This window comes from Neoarius graeffei, chromosome 7 (genome assembly GCF_027579695.1).
Source record: "Neoarius graeffei isolate fNeoGra1 chromosome 7, fNeoGra1.pri, whole genome shotgun sequence".
Classification (NCBI taxonomy): domain Eukaryota; kingdom Metazoa; phylum Chordata; class Actinopteri; order Siluriformes; family Ariidae; genus Neoarius; species Neoarius graeffei.
This window is the reverse complement of record NC_083575.1, coordinates 46288231-46309118: the sequence shown is the minus strand read 5'-3', so window position 1 is coordinate 46309118 and position 20888 is coordinate 46288231. Positions and strand designations below refer to the sequence as shown.

The window sequence follows — 20888 nt, the reverse complement described above, 5'->3', positions numbered from 1 at the left end:
GATCAGGAGTTTAATGTACTGTGTTTAACTGAAACATGGATTAAGCCAAATGAATACATAGCATTAAATGAAGCTAGTCGTCCTGGATACAGTTATATACACCAGCCTCATCTAACTGGCAGAGAAGGTGGCATCACGGTTATATATAATGATTATCTAGGTGTAACACAAACCTGGCTATGAATTTAATACATTTGAAGTTCTTCATACTAATATAAATGTATGTAGCCTCGAAAAATAAGTCTACCCAGTTAATTCCGTTACTTATTATTTACAGGCCCCCGGGGCCATATTCCAGGGTTCGTACACATTTTAACCAACAAATTTCCATGACTTTTCCATGAGTTGGCCACAAGTTTCCATGACTACGCATAACCTCTAAAATGTCAATATTAGGTGTGCTGTATGTATACTTTTGACCCTGTGTTGATTTCAGAAAACCCAAAGAAAATTAAAACTTGTGCACCAAATTCTAGTGTTTTTTTAAATTAAAGATGTCTGCTGTACATTCTCATCTCATTATCTCTAGCCGCTTTATCCTGTTCTACAGGGTCGCAGGCAAGCTGGAGCCTATCCCAGCTGACTACGGGCGAAAGGCGGGGTACACCCTGGACAAGTCACCAGGTCATCACAGGGCTGACACAGAGACACAGACAACCATTCACACTCACATTCACACCTACGGTCAATTTAGAGTCACCAGTTAACCTAACCTGCATGTCTTTGGACTGTGGGGGAAACCGGAGCACCCGGAGGAAACCCACGCGGACACGGGGAGAACATGCAAACTCCGCACAGAAAGGCCCTCGCTGGCCACGGGGCTCGAACCCGGACCTTCTTGCTGTGAGGCGACAGCGCTAACCACTACACCACCATGCTGCCCGCTGTACATTCTGCCACAGAAAAAGAACAGTTCAAAGAAATGACTGAAAGCCCAAATATTGCCATGACATTCATATCCAAAAGGACATTCATGTTACTGTATGTAAACTTCTGACCACAACTGTATATATATGCCAAATATTATGTAAACCATAGTTAGTACAAAAAGTGTTTAATAGAAGCGACGATGCAACCAAAATGTGCACACCCTTAGAACAAAATTAAAAGGAATTTTCCACATTATAACCATTTAAGTTTATTTATTCAGTAACTACAGTGAAACTAATAGGAAAGGTGTGTTGTAGTAGGGGTTCGCGAATGTGAACCTAGACATTTAATGGATTAATAGGGGTTTTCTTGAGTTACATTCTTTCTGCTCCTCTTATTTGGTGCTGCATTCACCTCATTCTTTCTCACTTATTTTGTCTGAGCTGAAGACTGGAGTCCATTGTTTGCGTTGTTATTCGATCAACATGTTCAAACATCAAATATGCATGTTCGGAATAAACAGGATATAAAATGTTAAGGCTGCTTTCACAATCTCGCATTCTCATTCTCTTCTTTACCTTGTTATGAAGATAGTCCAAATGTGCAGAGATATGCACACTTGCGTTCACTGCACACAAATCTTGTGGCTATCTGACTATCGGGAAACATGGCCTGGAACAACTGGGCTGGATCCTCACACGACTTGAAGGAGTAGTGAGCTTTGATTACCTTTAGCGCCCAGAATATCTCCGCAGTAAGTGAGCCATTTCTAGTCACAGCACTTGAAAGCGTTCCTGGTCTCAAAGACGAAGTGGCAGTAATGCAGGTAGATGTTGGCGTGGATGTGGGTGTCGTCATGTGAGGTTGAAAAAAAAAACAAAAAACAAAAAAACTGGCGATTGAGTTTGCTTGGCGGGCAGCGACTACAGCTTGGTGCTTAGCGCCTTTGGCATGGCTAGTAAGAGCTGCTTCTCCCATGTTAGCTATGTCGAATATTTTACTGCACAAGACACATTTGGCTCTTCCAGGGTCCTCTACCCTCTCCAACCACGATTTGTATTTTTCGGCATGAAGCCAGACATCATTAAATGTACATTTCCCTGGCATTGTGTACTTTGTCTCTTGGCATAGTACAAGCCACGCGATCTGATCTAAAGACTGAGGGAAGTTTACATTGCATCTAGGCAACACACGTCACATGTGATATGAACAGTGGCCGGAGAGAGGGAAAAAGCGGATCAGTAATGATCTCCGCACTGGCCGGTTAATCAAATCAACACGCATGATTTTCTTATTATAAGTTGTTTACAATATACAACTAGACAGGGACACTCTAACGAGTGCAAACCCCGCCTTTTCCCTATTAAAATACATTGGGCGAAAATTTCGAAGTTCTGCCATGACCTTGACCTTTGACCTCCAAAATTTAATGGTTTCCTTCCTGGGTGATTGGCAACACGTACAAAATTTGGTCCAAATCGATCCATTGGTTCTTGAGATATCTTGCAGACACACAGACAGACAGACAGACAGACACACACACACACACACACACACACACAGACTGACGCAGGTGAAAATAATAACCCCTCCGACTACTGTCGGCGGGGTTAATAACCAATTTTAAATCACATTGTCTGTTCACAAAGGAAGGTGGATAAATTCCATAACTTTTCCAGGGTGCTCGTGTTTCCAGGAGCATTCCAGTCCTGGAAAACGACATGAATCACATTCCATAACTTTTCCAGGTTTTCCATGACCGTACGAACCCTGATATTCTGAGTTTCTTTCTGAATTTGCAGATTTTCTCTCAGACCTGGTTATTTCCTTAGGCAAAGCTTTAGTTGTTGATTTTAACATTCACGTCGATAGCCCAGAAGACCCTTTGAAAACAGCGTTTGTGTCCATTTTAGATTTAGTAGGGGTTAATCAGAATGTCATAGAACCGACCCATAATGGTGGTCGCACCCTCAATCTAATACTAACATTTCAGGTTAAACATAGAAAATATAGTCACACTTCCACAGTCTGAAGTTCTCAGATCATTATCTCATCTCATTCAAAATATGTCCGAATAATATAATATGCACCTCACCACGCTACTGTATTAAACGTGCATTCACGTCAACTACTGCACAGAGCATTATAAATGATCTCCCAGAGTTGTCAGCCCCTGCAGAACTTGATCAGGCAACTGAATGCTGAGAGTCAATGTTCCGCTATACTTTAGATAATGTAGCCCCTCTTAAAAGGAAAATGATCAGAGAGAAAAAAATTAGCACCCTGGTATAACGATGGCACTCACACTTTAAAACAGAACACTCGAAAATTGGAACGTAAATGGCGTCAAACAAAACTGGTAGTGTTCAAATTAGCGTGGAAGGAGAGCTTCCTGAAGTATAGAAAAGCTCTTCGTGCTGCTAGATCAACATATTTCTCCTCCCTAACAGAAGATGATAAAAATAATCCTAGATTCCTATTTAATACTGTAACAAAATTAACCAGGAATAAGTCCACTATAGACACATGCACACCTGTAGTATGTAGTAGCAACGACTTCATGAATTTTTTTTTTTTTAAATGACAAAACTGAGAATATCCGACAAAAAATTCAAACTAATAATTTAAGGTCAGACAATTTAAGTGACCCTGTCGCTAACAAGATAACTATCAGATCGGCAATTAGAATGTTTTACTCCCCCTTAGGGCAGCACGGTGGTGTAGTGGTTAGCGCTGTCGCCTCACAGCAAGAAGGTCCTGGGTTCGATCCCAGTGGCCGGTGAGGGCCTTTCTGTGTGGAGTTTGCATGTTCTCCCCGTGTCCGCGTGGGTTTCCTCCGGGTGCTCCGGTTTCCCCCACAGTCCAAAGACATGCAGGTTAGGTTAACTGGTGACTCTAAATTGAGCGTAGGTGTGAATGTGAGTGTGAATGGTTGTCTGTGTCTATGTGTCAGCCCTGTGATGAGCTGGCGACTTGTCCAGGGTGTACCCCGCCTTCGCCCGTAGTCAGCTGGGATAGGCTCCAGCTTGCCTGCGACCCTGTGGGACAGGATAAAGCGGCTACAGATAATGAGATGAGACTCCCCCTTAGAGAAATCGAATTACTGTCATTAATCTCCGCATCAAAATCCTCAACTTGTGTACTAGATCCCTTACCTACACATCTATTCAAAAACACAATACCTGAAGTAATTGAACCGCTTCTAAAAATAAATTCTTCTGTTAGGATTGGCTATGTACCCAAATTCTTTAAACTAGCAGTTATCAAATCCCTGATTAAAAAACCTGACCTTGATCAGTCCAAAAAACCTGACCTTGAGCTGTCCAATTATTGGTCAATATCAAACCTCCCCTTTATCTCCAAGATCCTAGAAAAAGCTGTGGCACAGCAGTTATGCTCATATTTACAGAGGAACAACATCCATGAAATGTATCAGTCAGGATTTAGACCTCATCACAGCACAGACAGCTCTGGTTAAAAGTAGCAAATGACCTACTGTTGGCATCTGATCAGGGCTGTGTCTCGCTGCTTGACCTTAGTGCAGCATTTGATACCATTGATCATTCCATTCTTCTGGATAGACTAGAAAATGGTGTGGGAGTTAAGGGAACAGCCCTCTCCTGGCTCAGGTCTTTTTTTAACTGATTGCCATCAATAGGTTGATGTAAATGGTGATTTTTCTAGACATACTGAGGTAAAGTTTGGTGTTCCACAAGGTTCTGTCTTAGGTCCACTGCTTTTTTCTTTATACATGTTACCTCTGGGTGATATTCGTAAGCATGGTATTAGCTGCCACTTATGCTGATGACACACAGTTGTACGTTTCTGCAAAACTAGATGAGAGACACCAGCTTAATAGAATTGAAGAATGTGTAAACAACATTAGACACTGGATGCTTATTAACTTCCTTCTGCTTAACTCTGACAAGACTGAAGTCCTAGGACCACATGCAGCTAGAAGTAGGTTTTCTGATTACACAGTAATGCTGGATGGCCTTTGTTTTTTTTACGTGCAGCAGTAAAAGACCTCGTGGTGATTATTGACCCCAGACTTTCATTTGAAACTCATATCAATAACATTACCTGGACAGCTTTCTTTCATCTCAGAAATATTGCTAAGAAATTTGTCACTACATGATGCAGAAAAACTAGTTCATGCTTTTGTTACCTCTAGGTTGGATTATTGTAATGCCTTACTGTCTGGATGTTCCAGTAAGTGCATAAACAAGCTCCAGTTAGTTCAAAATGCAGCAGCAAGAGTCCTTACTAGAACTAGAAAATATAACCACATCACCCGTCTTATCCGCACTGCATTGGCTCCCAATCAAATTTCGTATTGATTATAAAATACTACTATTGACCTTTAAAAGCACTGAATGGTCTCGCACCACAGTGCCTGAGTGAACTTCTGGTCCTTTATGACCCGCCACGCCTACTTGGATCAAAAGGTGCAGGCTATCTGCTGGTACCTCATATAGTGAAGGCTACATCAGGGGGCAGAGCCTTTTCTTACAAAGCCCTACAGTTATGAAACAGACTTCCAAATAGTGTTCGGGAATCAGACACCGTCTCAGCGTTTAAGTCTAGGCTGAAAACATATCTATTTAGTCAAGCCTTTTGTTAATTAGTGTTTGAGGGAAAGGAGTAGATCTGGAGAGTCCTCAGACATAGTGTGTTTTGGTAAACTGGGATGTATGGATGCTGTCAGTCCCCCACTCGCTTGCTCACTCGGGTTTGTTGATTGTGTAGTGGCTGTTGCTTTATGTCCCGGGGCTCCCTCATGCCTGTTACCTTCTGGCTCTCCCCTTTTAGTTATGCTGTCATAGTTAGTTGCCAGAGTCCCTGCTTGCGCTCAGCGCTAAACGTATACTGTTCTTACTCATCAGGTGACATTGGGCATACCTAACAACCTGCGTTCTCTCCCCCCGATCCATCCTGATGCCCTGCATCTGGTTGGAGTCTCATCACATCACTCCTGTGGAGGACGGCTCCATACGGACAGTTGAAAGTCACACTTGGAAGACGCTCTGGACACTTATGCCGCTTTTCCACTACCAACGCGGCTGAGCCGTGCTGAGTTGGGCTGAGTGGGGCTGTTGGAGTTGCATTTCGACTACAACCGCGCTGAACTGTGCTGGCTGGAAGTGGGTGGACACATTGGGTGGAGTTAGCGAAAGTGGGTGAACGTCACGTGATGTCGTTAGGCGGCGCAAACAGTGACATCAGTGACCTTTTAAGCGGTAGTCTCACGACCCGGATAGTAAACAATAAACATGGAGGACATGGAGTCATTAGTGTTGCTGGTCTTGGTGCTGTGGCTTGTTGTCACCGACAACGCCAACAGATACTGGCAAGAGCGTATAGATGAGGCGAGGCGCATAAGGCTTCAGAAATTCTCATAATTCGTAATTCTTCTTCTTCCGGGTTTACAGATCCCAGCGTGCTCACGGGGCGTGTGAGGACACTCCTCCTCACCAATCAGTGCACAGGGGAGTGTCTCCTCATGCCCCTAGCCCCACTCGGCTCGGTTTGGCTTGCTTCAGCCCCACTCCAAAACCGTGCAAGTTTTGGGTGCTGATCAGGGCTGAAGCGAGCTGAGTCGTGCTGTTCTGAGGTAGTCGAAACGCGAGCCATGTTGGGCTGAAGTGAGCTGAAGTGAGCTGAAGCGAGCTGAAAAAGGGTAGTGGAAAAGGGCCATTACAGTAATGCTTTTATGGCTGAGGACTACAGTTGACTTGCTAACTTTAGGACTGCAGTTGTCATGAACAGTTTTGCACTCAAGTTTCCATTAATGAAGAGATTATAACATCACCGAAACTGACTTCATGTTAAAACTGTTAAATGTTATCACCCAAATGAGGATGGGTTCCCTTTTGAGTCTGGCTCCTCTCGAGGTCCTTGCCACTGTCACCATAGGCATGCTCATTGGGGATAGGTTAGGGATAAAATTAGCTCATGTTTAAAGTAATTTAAATCCTGTAAAGCTGCTTTGCGACAATGTCTACTGTTAAAAGTGCTATAAAAATAAACTTGACTAAGGGACACTAAATAGGAAACATGCTTCAGTTACATTGTGTTCAGTATAATTTCCAAGGGGGCCAATAATCATGACACGTTGAAAATTATGTCTTGATGAGAGACTTGTTTCAATTCAAGGCTGGATTTCTCTCATTTTTTTCCAGTGTGAGATGAAGTTACTTCACCAAAAGGTGGATTCCCCCCCCAACCTTTTTACTAATCTTTACAAGGAGTGCACTGCATACTTGAGAAAGTATTTTACCTGGGAAAATGGAAACTGCACCTGTGGGTATTCTCTTATTGTTGACACGCTCTACAAAAACAAAGGAATTAGGTTATAGATTTAACACAGTTACAACGTATTAGCTAAACATCTTCCAATAATGAACTGTAAGAGAGGTCAGGAACATCAGGCTGCTTGTGGTGTTGTACCTGTTTTCTGGGATGCTCTTTGCTCCGTCTCCTTTTTGGGTGCCTCAGAAAACAGATCCCCCTGCAGAATCAAAGAAAACCATTCAAAACATCAACTCTTGTATTATTTATTTTGTTGCTGCCATCAGTTAATAAAAAATAAAAATTAGAATTTGAATTTAATTTTACATCATTTTGTCCTTGCTGAGTATTGATCAAATGACTAATAAATGGTGGATGAACACTTACTTCATCATCATCATCAAACAGGCCTCTACCTCCACTAAAGAGACCACCATTTCCTCCAAACGGAGAATATTCATCATCGTCCATTTCTGGAGGCTTGAACAGCTCATCATCGCCTTCCACTGCAACAAAACGGATGTGAAAATGACAGGGTTTATCATGTGATTTGCTCAAGCTACAATAAACAATGCAAGTCAATTGGTGCCAGTTTCCTTGTTGGGAATTGAGAGTTTAAAAAAAAAAAGGAAATTTAATATGTAATGAAAAAGAAAGGTTAGAAGACAGACATCAGTTACATGAGCTTTTCTGTCAGAAATATTACAAGTGTATTCAGCGAACAGTGAGATGCTTTGAGTGAGGGTAATTCCCCGACAGTGTGAATGAAATTACATGTACCCTGTGCCTCTGGCGGTTTCTTTCCTTGGTTTTTCTTTTTGGTAACAGATGTGCCTGATGACAATGCTTGAAAAGAATTACAAACATGCAAATAAACAAAATTAAATAAAAATGTGATAATGACCCAAATAAAATTCACATTTATAAATCTTATATAAAGAATGAATGGAAAGTAAATGAGTGAACAATAAGTTTACATGTACGGTCTGCATCTGGCTTTTTTACTGTATCGTTAATTCTTGCAGCCAGCTGATCAACAAAAGATGTTGGACCCACGTCATCCTGAAATATAAGCAGAAGTAGAAAAATCAGCTGAGACATTTGCAGAGTAATCCATTTCTAAAGTAGTTTTGCTGCAATCCTTGTTAAGTCCATTTATCATGAAAACCCACTTCACTGAAATAAGCTCATTCCGTCCAAACAAAACTCAAAAGGGACAAAATACCTTTTCATCAAATACGCGAGAACAGCATTATCCATCACGTTAGATTTTAAAATTACCATCCAGAAATTTCTCTTATTGAAACATGTATTGACAAATGCAAATTATTCACCCTTCTGGCTTCATCTTCATCCTTGTCAGATTCTCCAAATAAGTCAGAATCTTCATTTTCTTCCTCTTCATCAGAACTGATTGGCTTCTATAAAGATACATAAAAAAAAAAGAGCTCAAACATTATGTTCCTAATATTGCCACATTTCTAAAGGCCTCTGCATGCTTGTGCGACAAGGCCTTCGCAGATAGCTTTTCGCAGACAGTTGTAATTTATTGTTGAGCGGGGAGTAATAGGCGTGCGCGATGTTACTCGCCGGCACAACGCAAGGGGGCGCGAAGTCGCTAGGAGTAGTTGGTGGGTGTGGTTAGTGGAGTGTTTATCCTCCGGTTACTTATAATGACTAGAACTTTTTTTTTTATAATGACTAGAACTGGAGTCGAATAGATGTACGTACTTCCTCAATCAACCGCTCTTCATGCTGCTCCATCTTCGCTCGTGTTTTTAAAAATGCCGGTCGTGAAAACAAAACAAACCGGGAAAGTAGGGAAGCGGAAGTGCGTGTACAGCGGATGTAGAGTGGACCAATCAGAGCCCTCTTGTCTGCGGCGCTGTCTGCGAGGCTTCTGCGGTGGTCACAATTTTTGGGAGGTGCGCGCAGAGCGTCTGCGAAGGTGGGGGGGGGGGCTACGCAGACACTGTCTGCGACGCTATCTGCGAGGACTGGGTTGTCAGCATAAATTGGCCTTAAGACAAACACGTTTGTTCATTGGCATGCCCTTGTAATGTAAATGAGAAGGAAAATATATAAATCATTCTTACTTTCTTTAAACTTCCTTGACTTTCTCCTTCTTGGTCAAAATCCTCATCTGAGTGCTGTTAGAATCAGAAATCTTATATAGAGATTTTTGTTGGCAGTTATGGAAATACAAAAGCTATGCTACAATAAATCTAGTCAGGTTTCATTCAGCGAGAAATAAACACATTTGAGTTTGGGTTACTGTCACCTCTAGCTTGCGCTAAATTTTAACACATTCTCACAAAGCAACTTCACAGCCAGTAAAGCTCTTTTGTGACAAAGCGTATTGCTAAAAGCGCTTTAGAAATAAAATGCAACTGTGTAAATTGGAATAAATGTGTATAATATCCAGTTTTACTTCCTCCTGATCTTTATCCACTTCACTCTCAACAAAACTCTCCCTGTCACTGTCGATGGACATTTCTGCAAGAGAAAGACAGCAATGCACAAGCAGTTAGCAAAGTAAAAGGACAAAAGTGTTGATTCAATTCAGAGAATGGAATGAAGTCAAGCATTAGGAGCACACCGTCATCACTGGAGAGATCTCCCAGGCCAACGTCATCTTGTTCCATAAAAGCCTGAGATCCAATCAAGTATGGTAGCGGCCTGTCTACGTATAAATCCTGTTTTTAAAAAAAAAAAAAAAAAAATGCAAATTAAAACACACTACCTCACCAATGCCATGTACTGCATTTTGCCATCTCATCAAAAAATGGTGTACCTGAGCAAGGGCTGCAACAACTACAGGGCAAAATTGATATAAACTGATAACAATAGTTGGCAACAAGTTTCATTATTAGAGTTTGACTGTTACAAAACAAGTATGCTGTGGTGCACAGTCACTTCGTTTAGACTAAAAACATTTGGTGGAAACGGTGGTGCGTGTTACAACAGGAAATAAAACTCTTTGTATCATGCTATGCTGGTCAACCTCTGGACATTGTGGTTTTACATGTGTAAATGGTTTTACATTTTGAAATTCATTTTTGGCGTGAGAAAAATGGAAGTGCGATGTACAGTGGATATAAAAAAGTCTACACACCCCTGTTAAAACTGCAGGTTTTTGTGGTGTAAAAATTAACCTCAAGATCAACCATGCCAGATCTTTTCCAATTTTGTGACACAGTAACGAACAAAATGGAAAAAAGGTCTGACGTAATATACAGGGCTTGACATTAACTTTTAAACCCACTTGCCCTGGGGGGCAAGTAGGGGTTAATTTCCACTCCCCCCAATATTATCATTTGCCCCTTATTTTGCGAGTACTATTATTTTTTTTTAGGAAAACCATAGAATAGTTGTGAATTGCAACATAAAATGAAGATCACACTGAGTTGAAGTTTGGTTATTGATTAAGTTTATTATTAAGTTTCGTTATTGGTTACTTTGTACTTGTAACGGACAATAATTTCATGAAGGCGCCAACTCGAATGCGAGCAGAGCAGAAAAAAAAAAAAAAAAACGAGATTCTTAAGCCAACTCTTTAATACTCACTTCTGACTTTGTTTTTGTAAAATACATTTTAAACACGATCGTGAATTTCTCTGGAGTTTTCAGGCTGAGCTCCTCTCCTCGTATTCTTTAAATCACTCATTTCCTCGTTGTTCTTGAAGCATTTGCTTCAATTTGTTAACATTTTTCTTGATAGCAGGGAGACAGTAATGCGTTTTATCTATTTCCCTGTTTGAACAAGCAAAAAAAAAAAAAAAAAAAAAAAAAAAACTACAGCACAAAAATGAACCAATATTGAAGACAGATTAAGCCTTGCTTGCATGAAAGACTGTCTGTCTGACCCTGGCTGTAATTATCACGTGATGCGTGACGTCATGCACAAGGGGTCTATAAACAGTACGCATGCCATACTACAACAGCGGGGGTATATAAAATAACTTGCAAAGCAGTAAATGAAACCAAGACTAAGAAAACAGCCAAGACATAATGGTAGATACGAAGTAAGGGCCACTTTTAGGAACTAAAACAAAAAGATCAAGAAGTCTAATTTTTGTGGTGCTAGTTCGTAATATATGCTCATTCCAACTTGGCCGGTCGGCCATGTCGGGGACATATCCCACTTGCTCCAGGCAATCCTTAATGTCGAGCCCTGAATACATTGGTTTCATTTTTTACATCACAAAAACCTGAAGGCACATTTTAACAGGAGTGTGTAGACTTTTTATATTGACTTATATCCACCAGTACTGGATATATAGAATATTTTAATATATCTTGTGTGTCAAGCCATTGGGTCAGCATCCTGCTGGTCAATCCCAAAGTTTGTTGATTGCAGACATTAAAAACGTATCACCTGAAATGTGAAGTCGATGCCACACAGATGCACACACAGCAAGCAAAGAGAATTTAGCATTGAAGTGTTTCAGGTCAGTGAGACAGCTAGTCCACAAAATTGTGCAGATTGTTACAGATTTCAATTTTATGACTTCTACATGATTGAGTCAGTACAAAAACATTTTAGAGTCCAAATATTCATTTTCCAACACAAAATTAAATGTTAAAGAGAAAAAAAAAAAAAAAAAAGGTTTGTATCTGAGCAGCATATTACATAAGAGACGACTTTTCAGATTAAAAAAAATAATAATAATGAAGGCTACTGGATTTTGATGCAACATTAAGAAGCGTCGTGGGGGCGTTGTGGCTCAGGTGGATAAGGCACCATACCATAAATCCAGGGACCCGGGTTCGATTCCGACCCGAGGTCATTTCCCGATCCCTCCCCGTCTCTCTCTCCTGCTCATTTCCTGTCTCGACACTGTCCTATCCAATAAAGTGGGTGGTAAGAGAGCAACTGGACTTGCTTGAAGATTCTTGAAGACGTTTCACCTCTCATCCGAAAGGCTTCTTCAGTTCTGTCTGACTAGTAGGGAGCATCAGGTATTTATCCTCTCATGGATGAAAAGCTCCTCTAAGGTGTCGTTGAGTCATCCTGTTGGTGTGGGTCACTGGGGGCTGAATGTGAATGGCCTCGAGAGTCGTTAGGGTGATCAATGGATTGCCCATTAAGGTGATCAATGGAATGCTGATTCTCTCTGTCCTCCTGTATGCCACTGAAAACAGCTGGGTTTTGGTGTGCATTCAGTTGTCTGGGAAGTGTGCCAAGGACTGCATTGTAGGTGGCTGATAAATGATGTCTTAGGCCAAGTTTACATTAGACCGTATCTGTCTCGTTTTCTTCGCGGATGCACTGCCCGTTTACATTAAAACGCCTGGAAACGCTGGGAAACGGGAATCCGTCAGGGTCCACGTATTCAATCCAGATCGTGTCAGCTCCAGTGCTGTGTAAACATTGAGAATACACGGATACGCTGTGCTGAGCTCTAGCTGGCGTCGTCATTGGACAACGTCACTGTGACATCCACCTTCCTGATTCGCTGGCGTTGGTCATGTGACGCGACTGCTGAAAAACGGCGCGGACTTCCGCCTTGTATCACCCTTCATTAAAGAGTATAAAAGTATGAAAATACTGCAAATACTGATGCAAATACTGCCCATTGTGTAGTTATGATTGTCTTTAGGCTTGCCATCCTTCCACTTGCAAGTGGTAAGTGACGCGCATGCCCGATATGCACCGAGATCACACACACAGCGGCTCAGTCCCGAATCACTGCTTGTGCGCTTCACTCGCGCGCTCTGTGAGCTGCGCAGGGCCGGAGTGCGCACCCTCCAGAGGGCACTCGCTGTTCAGGGCGGAGTGATTTGGAGCGCAGGATGCCTGCGGAGCCGAGCGTATCCGTGTATTGGCGTTGCTGTGTGCACGCGAATCGTGTATTGGCATTGCTGTGTGCACGCTAATCGTTTTAAAAACGTTAATCTGATGATCCGCTGATACGGTCTAATGTAAACTTGGCCTAAGACATCATTTATCAGCCACCTACAATGCAGTCCTTGGCACACTTCCCAGACAACTGAATGCACACCAAAACCCAGCTGTTTTCACTGGCATACAGGAGGGCAGAGAGAATCAGCATTCCATTGATCACCTTAATGGGCATTCCATTGATCACCCTAACGACTCTCGAGGCCATTCACATTCAGCCCCCAGTGACCCACACCAACAGGATGACTCAACGACACCTTAGAGGAGCTTTTCATCCATGAGAGGATAAATACCTGATGCTCCCTACTAGTCAGACAGAACTGAAGAAGCCTTTCGGATGAGAGGTGAAACGTCTTCAAGAATCTTCAAGCAAGTCCAGTTGCTCTCTTTTACCACCCCCAGTTATCATGACCTGGATGACTGAGAATCTTCACAGACATCTATCCAATAAAGGTGAAAAAAAGCCCCCAAAAAAAATCTTAAAAAAAAAAAAGCAAGTGTGACAGTCAACATGTCCAGAACATCTGTGGCTGGTTCTGCAAGATGCTCAGTAAAACCTACAGCTAATTTCCTTATTAAACTGCACTCATGGTACCTGAGAATACTTTTTTTGTTGTTTTTAAAGCAAAGGGTGGTCTCACACCAGAAATTGACTTTGTTTTCTTTATTACAGGTTACTGTTTATAATATTTTTTTTAAATGCTGAAACATTTCATTATTTTTAAGCCATTTTTGGTCTACAGCATTTCTTTACATGTACCCAAGACTTTTGCACAACACATACAGTACATACACAGCCATTATTTTGAATTAGTCTGGCTGAAATTAAACAAATCAAGGCTGCAAATGCAGATAAGACAAAAGTTGTCAAACGGGAAGAAAGAAAAAAAAAGTGTGCACAATGAGGTTTTAAAAAAAAAACAACAACAACCCACAACTGGTTTCCACGTCTTGTTCAGTTGTCATTAAATATTTAACAGATGATCTGATAAACATCAGTAATACTGAATTGCAGTTATTGATCTGTTATTAAATTAAACCTAGTTAAGAGTTCTGTAGTTGCACAAGTTGACAAATGCTGCAATGTAAATGTTTTTAAAGTAATCCATCTAATCAATCAATTTAAAAAAAAAAAAAACTAAATAGTTTAATAAATCATGAATGGTAGCCCAAATCTTCACTGAATCGGAGAACGCTCACCTTGGGTTCCAGAATGGGCTCCACTCTGTCGGCTGCCTCCTCATCCTCAGAGTCTGAGTTCCCTACTTTCACATCCAGTTGCTCAAAGGCAGATTCCAGGACCTTCAAACCATAATTCACTGCCTCCTGGACTTTAGGTATCAGCTCGGCTTCTTTCTGTTCTCGTGTTTTTTCCTTTTAAAGGGGCAGTAAGAGACAGTGTTTGATAAACAGGTGGCTTTGGATGCATCACTATTTATTTGATATGTGGGTTTTGTAGACACACAGTTTAATCCCACTACTCAAACAGCTACACGACCGTTCAAAAGTTTGGGGTCACCCAGACAATTTTGTGTTTTCCATGAAAAGTCACAGTTTTATTTACCACCATAAGTTGTAAAATGAATAGAAAATATAGTCAAGACATTTTTCTGGCCATTTTGAGCATTTAATCGACCCCACAAATGTGATGCTCCAGAAACTCAATCTGCTCAAAGGAAGGTCAGTTTTATAGCTTCTCTAAAGAGCTAAACTGTTTTCAGCTGTGCTAACATGATTGTACAAGGGTTTTCTAATCATCCATTAGCCTTCTGAGGCAATGAGCAAACACATTGTACCATTAGAACACTGGAGTGAGAGTTGCTGGAAATGGGCCTCTATACACCTATGGAGATATTGCACCAAAAACCACACATTTGCAGCTAGAATAGTCATTTACCACATTAGCAATGTATAGAGTGCATTTCTGATTAGTTTAAAGTGATCTTCATTGAAAAGAACAGTGCTTTTCTTTCAAAAATAAGGACATTTCAAAGTGACCCCAAACTTTTGAACGGTAGTGTACGTGTCCAACTTTGTTTGGAACAGAAATTATTTGTCTGAAGATTAAGTTTCACAAAGGCTTGTAATTAGGCATACAGAGAACCAGTTTGGCTGATAAATTCTCAGTATTGGAGCTTTTTGGCCAATGCACAATAATGATCCAATACTGACATCCTCTTTGCAACCGAGCCAAAATTTCTGCAAGATTCTATTGCAAACGTTTCACCTGCAAGAGAATGTGTTGTGACAGATCCGTGTTGTGCAAATTAACACTAAGCATGTTAACAGTTCACATCAGACCCAAACAAATAATTTTGACCTCAGTCCATTTCAGGCCAGTATCAACTTATTTTATGATTCACCAATACATGTTTACTCTAAATACACAGAATAATACTTAACACTCAACCACAGACAATAACAATAATACGTTCAAGAAATCATTTTTAAAAAATTGAGATTTCTTAGCATCAGGGTTTCTTGAAAAAGGCTAGACATGTACAAACCTGATCAGGGTGTCTCTCCTGAGCCTCTATTTTGGGAACAGGCTCCTCAACTTCTTCATCATAAACCCTCTGAGTGACGAAAAGAAAATTATATTTGACATCAAATTTGGTTGCTCAAGTATATTACTGGATAATTCAAAATAAATCAATTTCTCAGACGCACATTTTCTATAAATTGTATATTGGAAAGCATAAGAAAGTCATTAAAGACAGTGTGGAGGCAGCTATCAGTTGCTTTTGTGTCCCGAATCAGGCCATCCAACTGCTTCTCGATCTCATGCGTCTTAGACAACATCCACTGAGAGAAGTCTTGCATGTAGAGAAAAAGCTGTCAGGGGAAGAGAGATCAGAGTGACAATCGTGCATCATGACAAGTACAGTGGTGCATGAAAGTTTGTGAAGCCTTTAGAATTTTCTATATTTAGATTAGATTAAATTTTATTGATCTCGTTGGGAGGGTTCCCTCAGGGAAATTAAGATTCCAGCAGCATCATTACAGATAAACAGAGAAAATAAGTAGAGAAAACTTCTAGATAAATTAAAATAAATTATTTACATATACAGATAATGAGATGAGATGACTATAAAAAGAATAAGATATGGGGAAGGGGAGGGAAAAAAGGGGGGGCAGCAGCGGCAGGAGAGCTATTGCACGTTATATTGCACGTTATATTGCACATTGTCCGGTATTGCTTATTGGTATATTTATTTCCACATAAATGAGACCTAAAACATCATCAGATTTTCACACAAGTCCTAAAAGTAGATAAAGAGAACCCAGTTAAACAAACGAGAAAAATATTATACTTGGACATTTATTTATTGAGGACAATGATCCAATATTACATATCTGTGAGTGGCAAAAGTATGTGAACCTCTAGGATTAGCAATTCATTTGAAGGTGAAATGAGAGTCAGGTGTTTTCAATCAAGGGATGACAATCAGGTGTGAGTGGGCACCCTGTTTTATTTAAAGAACAGGGATCTATCAAAGTCTGATCTTCACAACACATGTTTGTGGAAGTGCATCATGGCACGAACAAAGGAGATTCCTGAGGACCTCAGAAAAAGCGTTGTTGATGCTCATCAGGCTGGAAAAGGTTACAAAACCATCTCTAAAGAGTTTGGACTCCACCAATCCACAGTCAGACAGATTGTGTACAAATGGAGGAAATTCAAGACCATTGTTACCCTCCCCAGGAGTGGTCGACCAACAACGATCACTCCAAGAGCAAGCCGTGTAATAGTCGGTGAGGTCACAAAGGACCCCAGGGTAACTTCTAAGCAACTGAAGGCCTCTCTCCCATTGGCTAATGTCAATGTTCATGAGTCCACCACCAGAACACTGAACAACAATGGTGTGCATGGCAGGGTTGCAAGGAGAAAGCCACTGCTCTCCAAAAAGAACATTGCTGCTCGTCTGCAGTTTGCTAAAGATCACGAGGACAAGTCAGAAGGCTATTGGAAAAATGTTTTGTGGATGGAGAAGACCAAAATAGAACTTTTGGGTTTAAATGAGAAGCATTATCTTTGGAGAAAGGAAAACACTGCGTTCCAGCATAAGAACCTTATCCCACCTGTGAAACATGGTGGTGGTAGTATCATGGTTTGGGCCTGTTTTGCTGCATCTGGGCCAGAATGGCTTGCCATCATTGATGGAACAATGAATTCTGAATTATACCAGCGAATTCTAAAGGAAAATGTCAGGACATCTGCCCATGAACTGAATCTCAAGAGAAGGTGGGTCATGCATCAAGACAACGACCCTAAGCACACAAGTCGTTCTACCAAAGAATAGTTCAAGAAGGATAAAGTTCATGTTTTGGAATGGCCAAGTCAAAGTCCTGACCTTAATCCAATCGAAATGTTGTGGAAGGACCTGAAGCGAGCAGTTCATGTGAGGAAACCCACCAACATCCCAGAGTTGAAGCTGTTCTGTACAGAGGAATGGGCTAAAATTCCTCCAAGCCGGTGTGCAGGACTGATCAACAGTTACCGCAAACGTTTAGTTGCAGTTATTGCTGCACAAGGGGGTCACACCAGATACTGAAAGCAAAGGTTCACATACTTTTGCCACTCACAGATATGTAATATTGGATCATTTTCCTCAATAAATAAATGACCAGGTATAATGTTTTTGTCTCATTTGTTTAACTGGGTTCTCTTTATCTACTTTTAGGACTTGTGTGAAAATCTGATTATGTTTTAGGTCATACTTATGCAGAAATATAGAAAATTCTAAAGGGTTCACAAACTTTCAAGCACCACTGTAATTACAGACTCTACACATTTCTGTAAGTAACACATATATACCCCAGAATCTGCAGCTAAAGACCAGTTTGTGCTGTTTTTTCGCATCTCATCCAGTGTCCAGGGTCTCTCCCACACCTGCTCAGCTTCACCATTGCAATTGCTGGGGCCGTTCTCCATGGGTTCTGCCATAGCGATTACCTGTGAGCACAAAACCAGGACACCATGGTTAATAGAACCTGAAGCAACAATAATGATCACTGATCAGACTCATGTTTTAGATTTCTGTTTTAGAGTGAAAATACCTACCAAAATAAGTTATTTGGGTTAGTCATGGTGTAAGGCTGAACAGTGACTGACTTATTCAAAATACAATTTTTTGTGGCTACTGCCTCCAAGGCAAGCGCCACGATGCCATGTTGTAAGAAGGAATGCAACAATCATGCACTGCGCATGCAGGTGTTCCTATTAAAATGGCCAGTGAGTGTATACAATTCAGTTCACCATTCAAAATAAATGGACTAGACTAAAGAAATCGTTTTCGGACAGGTTTATGCTTATTACCGAGGGAAAGTGCGTTTCTATTTTAAAATTTACTCCAGGTTGTCCCCCTTTCCTCGCCTTCTTCGGCCAGGAGTCCCATGTGTGATATAGATGTGATGCACTTCAGAGTTGTTACGGGAAGTTGTCGAAAAGAGACCACTGAGCTCTAGCGCCGGGCCATTTCCGGGAAATAAGAGTTTGGGTCATGGCGACAGCGTGTGTATGTCACCTTCAGTTCGGAGGTTTCAGTTTCGAAAACTGTAAGAGCTAAGAGTAGAATAATATAAAGTACAGACACTTGGTATATTTTACTGCTGTGATTTTTAGATTATGCTTCATTTTTGTGACTACTGCCTCAGTGTGTGTGTGTATATATATATATATATATATATATATATATATAAATAAATATGTGCGCTATATTTACTGTATGGATATGGTATCAGAAAATTTTATTTATAAGCAGTGTACCCATAGGGTACCTATTTTTATTTATTTTTTTAACCTTAGTGTCACCTTTCCTTGCAGCCATGTTATAAATACTGACATATTTTATGAAAACATCATTATCAAAAATATCTTTCTGAATTTGAACTAGTTTTACATGTGAAGCTTGGGTAATGTAATTATTCCCAGAGTACCCCCGTCCAAATCCTCAGGTGATTTAAAAAAAAAAATTTTTTAAAAAGTCCACATACTTGTCTCTCATGGAAAGGACAAAAGTATGTGGACACCTAACCATCACACCCATGATTTGGTTCTTCTCCAAACTGTTCCCACAAAATTGGAAGCACACAGTTAGACAGGATGTCTTTGTATACTGTAGCTTTACAGTTTCCCTTCAGTGGAACCAAGTGGCCCAAAGCTGGTCTAGTAATGACGATGACACGGTTCACAACACTCCATAAAGACATAGTTTGTCAAAGTTAGAGTGGAAGCACTCGAGTGGCCTGCACAGAGCCCTGACCTCAACCCCACTGAATACCATTAGAAAAGCAATGCCGATTACATGCCAGGCCTCCTCAGCCGACATCGGTGCCTGAACTCATTAATGCTCTTGTGGCTGAATGAGCACAAATCCCCAGTCACACTCCAAAATCTAGTGGAAAGCCTTCCTAAAATACTGAAGGTTATTATAACAGAAAATAGGGACTCAGTCTGGCATGGGACATTCAACAAGCACATACGGGTGTGATGGTCAGGTGTCCACAATCCTGTTTGCACCGTCCAAATTGACATGGTGGTAATATCCCAATTCTAAATTGCACCATATGGGGGGGGGGGGGGGGGGGGGGGTGTTTTCCACTTTTTCCTTCAATATCAAGACTCTCTGGAAAGCACTCACTAACTTCCATCATCTACTACTGGAATCACAACAAAAAGCATGTATTCACCAACTTTAAATTGCAGAAGAATAAAATACACAGGACAATTATACAGACTAACAGCCTCTTCCACCACACTACATTCAGGTTATGGCCATGTGACCTACTAATGATCACTGCACTACGATTAAAGCTGAAAAAGAAGGCCAAAACAATCAAAAGGTTTATGTCGTACACATGGAGTTGCGAGAGTGACAACCTGTATGTGTACATGAAGACTCTCCCATCTCTGATGGATTTAAACATCCATCCAGCCATCATCTGTAGCCACTTATCCTGTTCTACAGGGTCGCAGGCAAGCTGGAGCCTATCCCAGATGACTACGGGCGAAAGGCAGGGTACACCCTGGACAAGTCTCCAGGTCATCACAGGGCTGACACATAGACACAGACAACCATTCACACTCACATTCACACCTACGGTCAATTTAGAGCCACCAATTAGCCTAACTGCATGTCTTTGGACTATGGAGGAAACCGGAGCACCCGGAGGAAACCCACGCGGACATGGGGAGAACATGCAAACCCCACACAGAAAGGCCCTCGCCGGTTGCTGGGCTCGAACCCAGGACCTTCTTGCTGTGAGGCGACAGTGCCACCCTAGATTTAAACACACACTGTTTAATGTGATGTGACTCGCTCATCATTCCTCCAGACTTCCTCCAACAATATTACTTACACAAACATGTCAGGAAACCTTATCAGCTTTGATCTTGTTTCCTTGATAAGAGAGATTGTCAGAGAAAGATTTTGAAGTAAATAAAGAAATCAAATCATTCTTTCATTCTCACCATCAGTTTGTGTGCATTTTAAATGGTCGTTGAATACAGCGATACTGTTACACTGAGTTATCATACCATGAAAACTGCAAATCATAACATCACAGGCACTTGGTGGTGCAGTGGTAAGCACTGTTGCCTCACAGCAAGAAGGTTCTGGGTTCGAGCCCAGTGGCCAAAAGGGGCCCTTTCTGTGTGGAGTTTGCATGTTCTCCCTGCGTTTGTGAGAGTTTCCCCCACAGTTCAAAGACATGCAGTTAGGTGAACTGGCTACTCTGAAGTTCCCATAGGTGTTAATGTGTGTGTAGAAAGGAGCCAACCAAGTCAAGATTTTGTGTGTAGCGCTTTTAACAATAGACA

General features: G+C 41.2%; 1 protein-coding gene across 3 annotated transcripts in view; it reads right to left on the bottom strand.

The window, feature by feature from the left end:
• Positions 1–20888, bottom strand: part of washc2c (WASH complex subunit 2C) — a 56769-nt gene that overhangs the window by 20669 nt on the left and 15212 nt on the right. For 2 of the 3 annotated variants that reach the window (XM_060925786.1, XM_060925788.1), the window contains exons 2-14: positions 17886–18023; positions 15737–15901; positions 15574–15642; positions 14267–14440; positions 9761–9857; positions 9593–9657; positions 9258–9311; positions 8496–8582; positions 8139–8223; positions 7942–8007; positions 7549–7667; positions 7321–7381; positions 7151–7201 (exon numbers count right to left, since the gene is read on the bottom strand). In XM_060925786.1, coding sequence (XP_060781769.1) covers positions 7151–7201; positions 7321–7381; positions 7549–7667; positions 7942–8007; positions 8139–8223; positions 8496–8582; positions 9258–9311; positions 9593–9657; positions 9761–9857; positions 14267–14440; positions 15574–15642; positions 15737–15901; positions 17886–18014 — 1222 coding nt within the window. In that variant the 5' untranslated portion in view covers positions 18015–18023. The remainder of the gene's footprint in view (positions 1–7150; positions 7202–7320; positions 7382–7548; positions 7668–7941; positions 8008–8138; positions 8224–8495; positions 8583–9257; positions 9312–9592; positions 9658–9760; positions 9858–14266; positions 14441–15573; positions 15643–15736; positions 15902–17885; positions 18024–20888) is intronic. The other variant, XM_060925787.1, reaches the window with a different exon arrangement.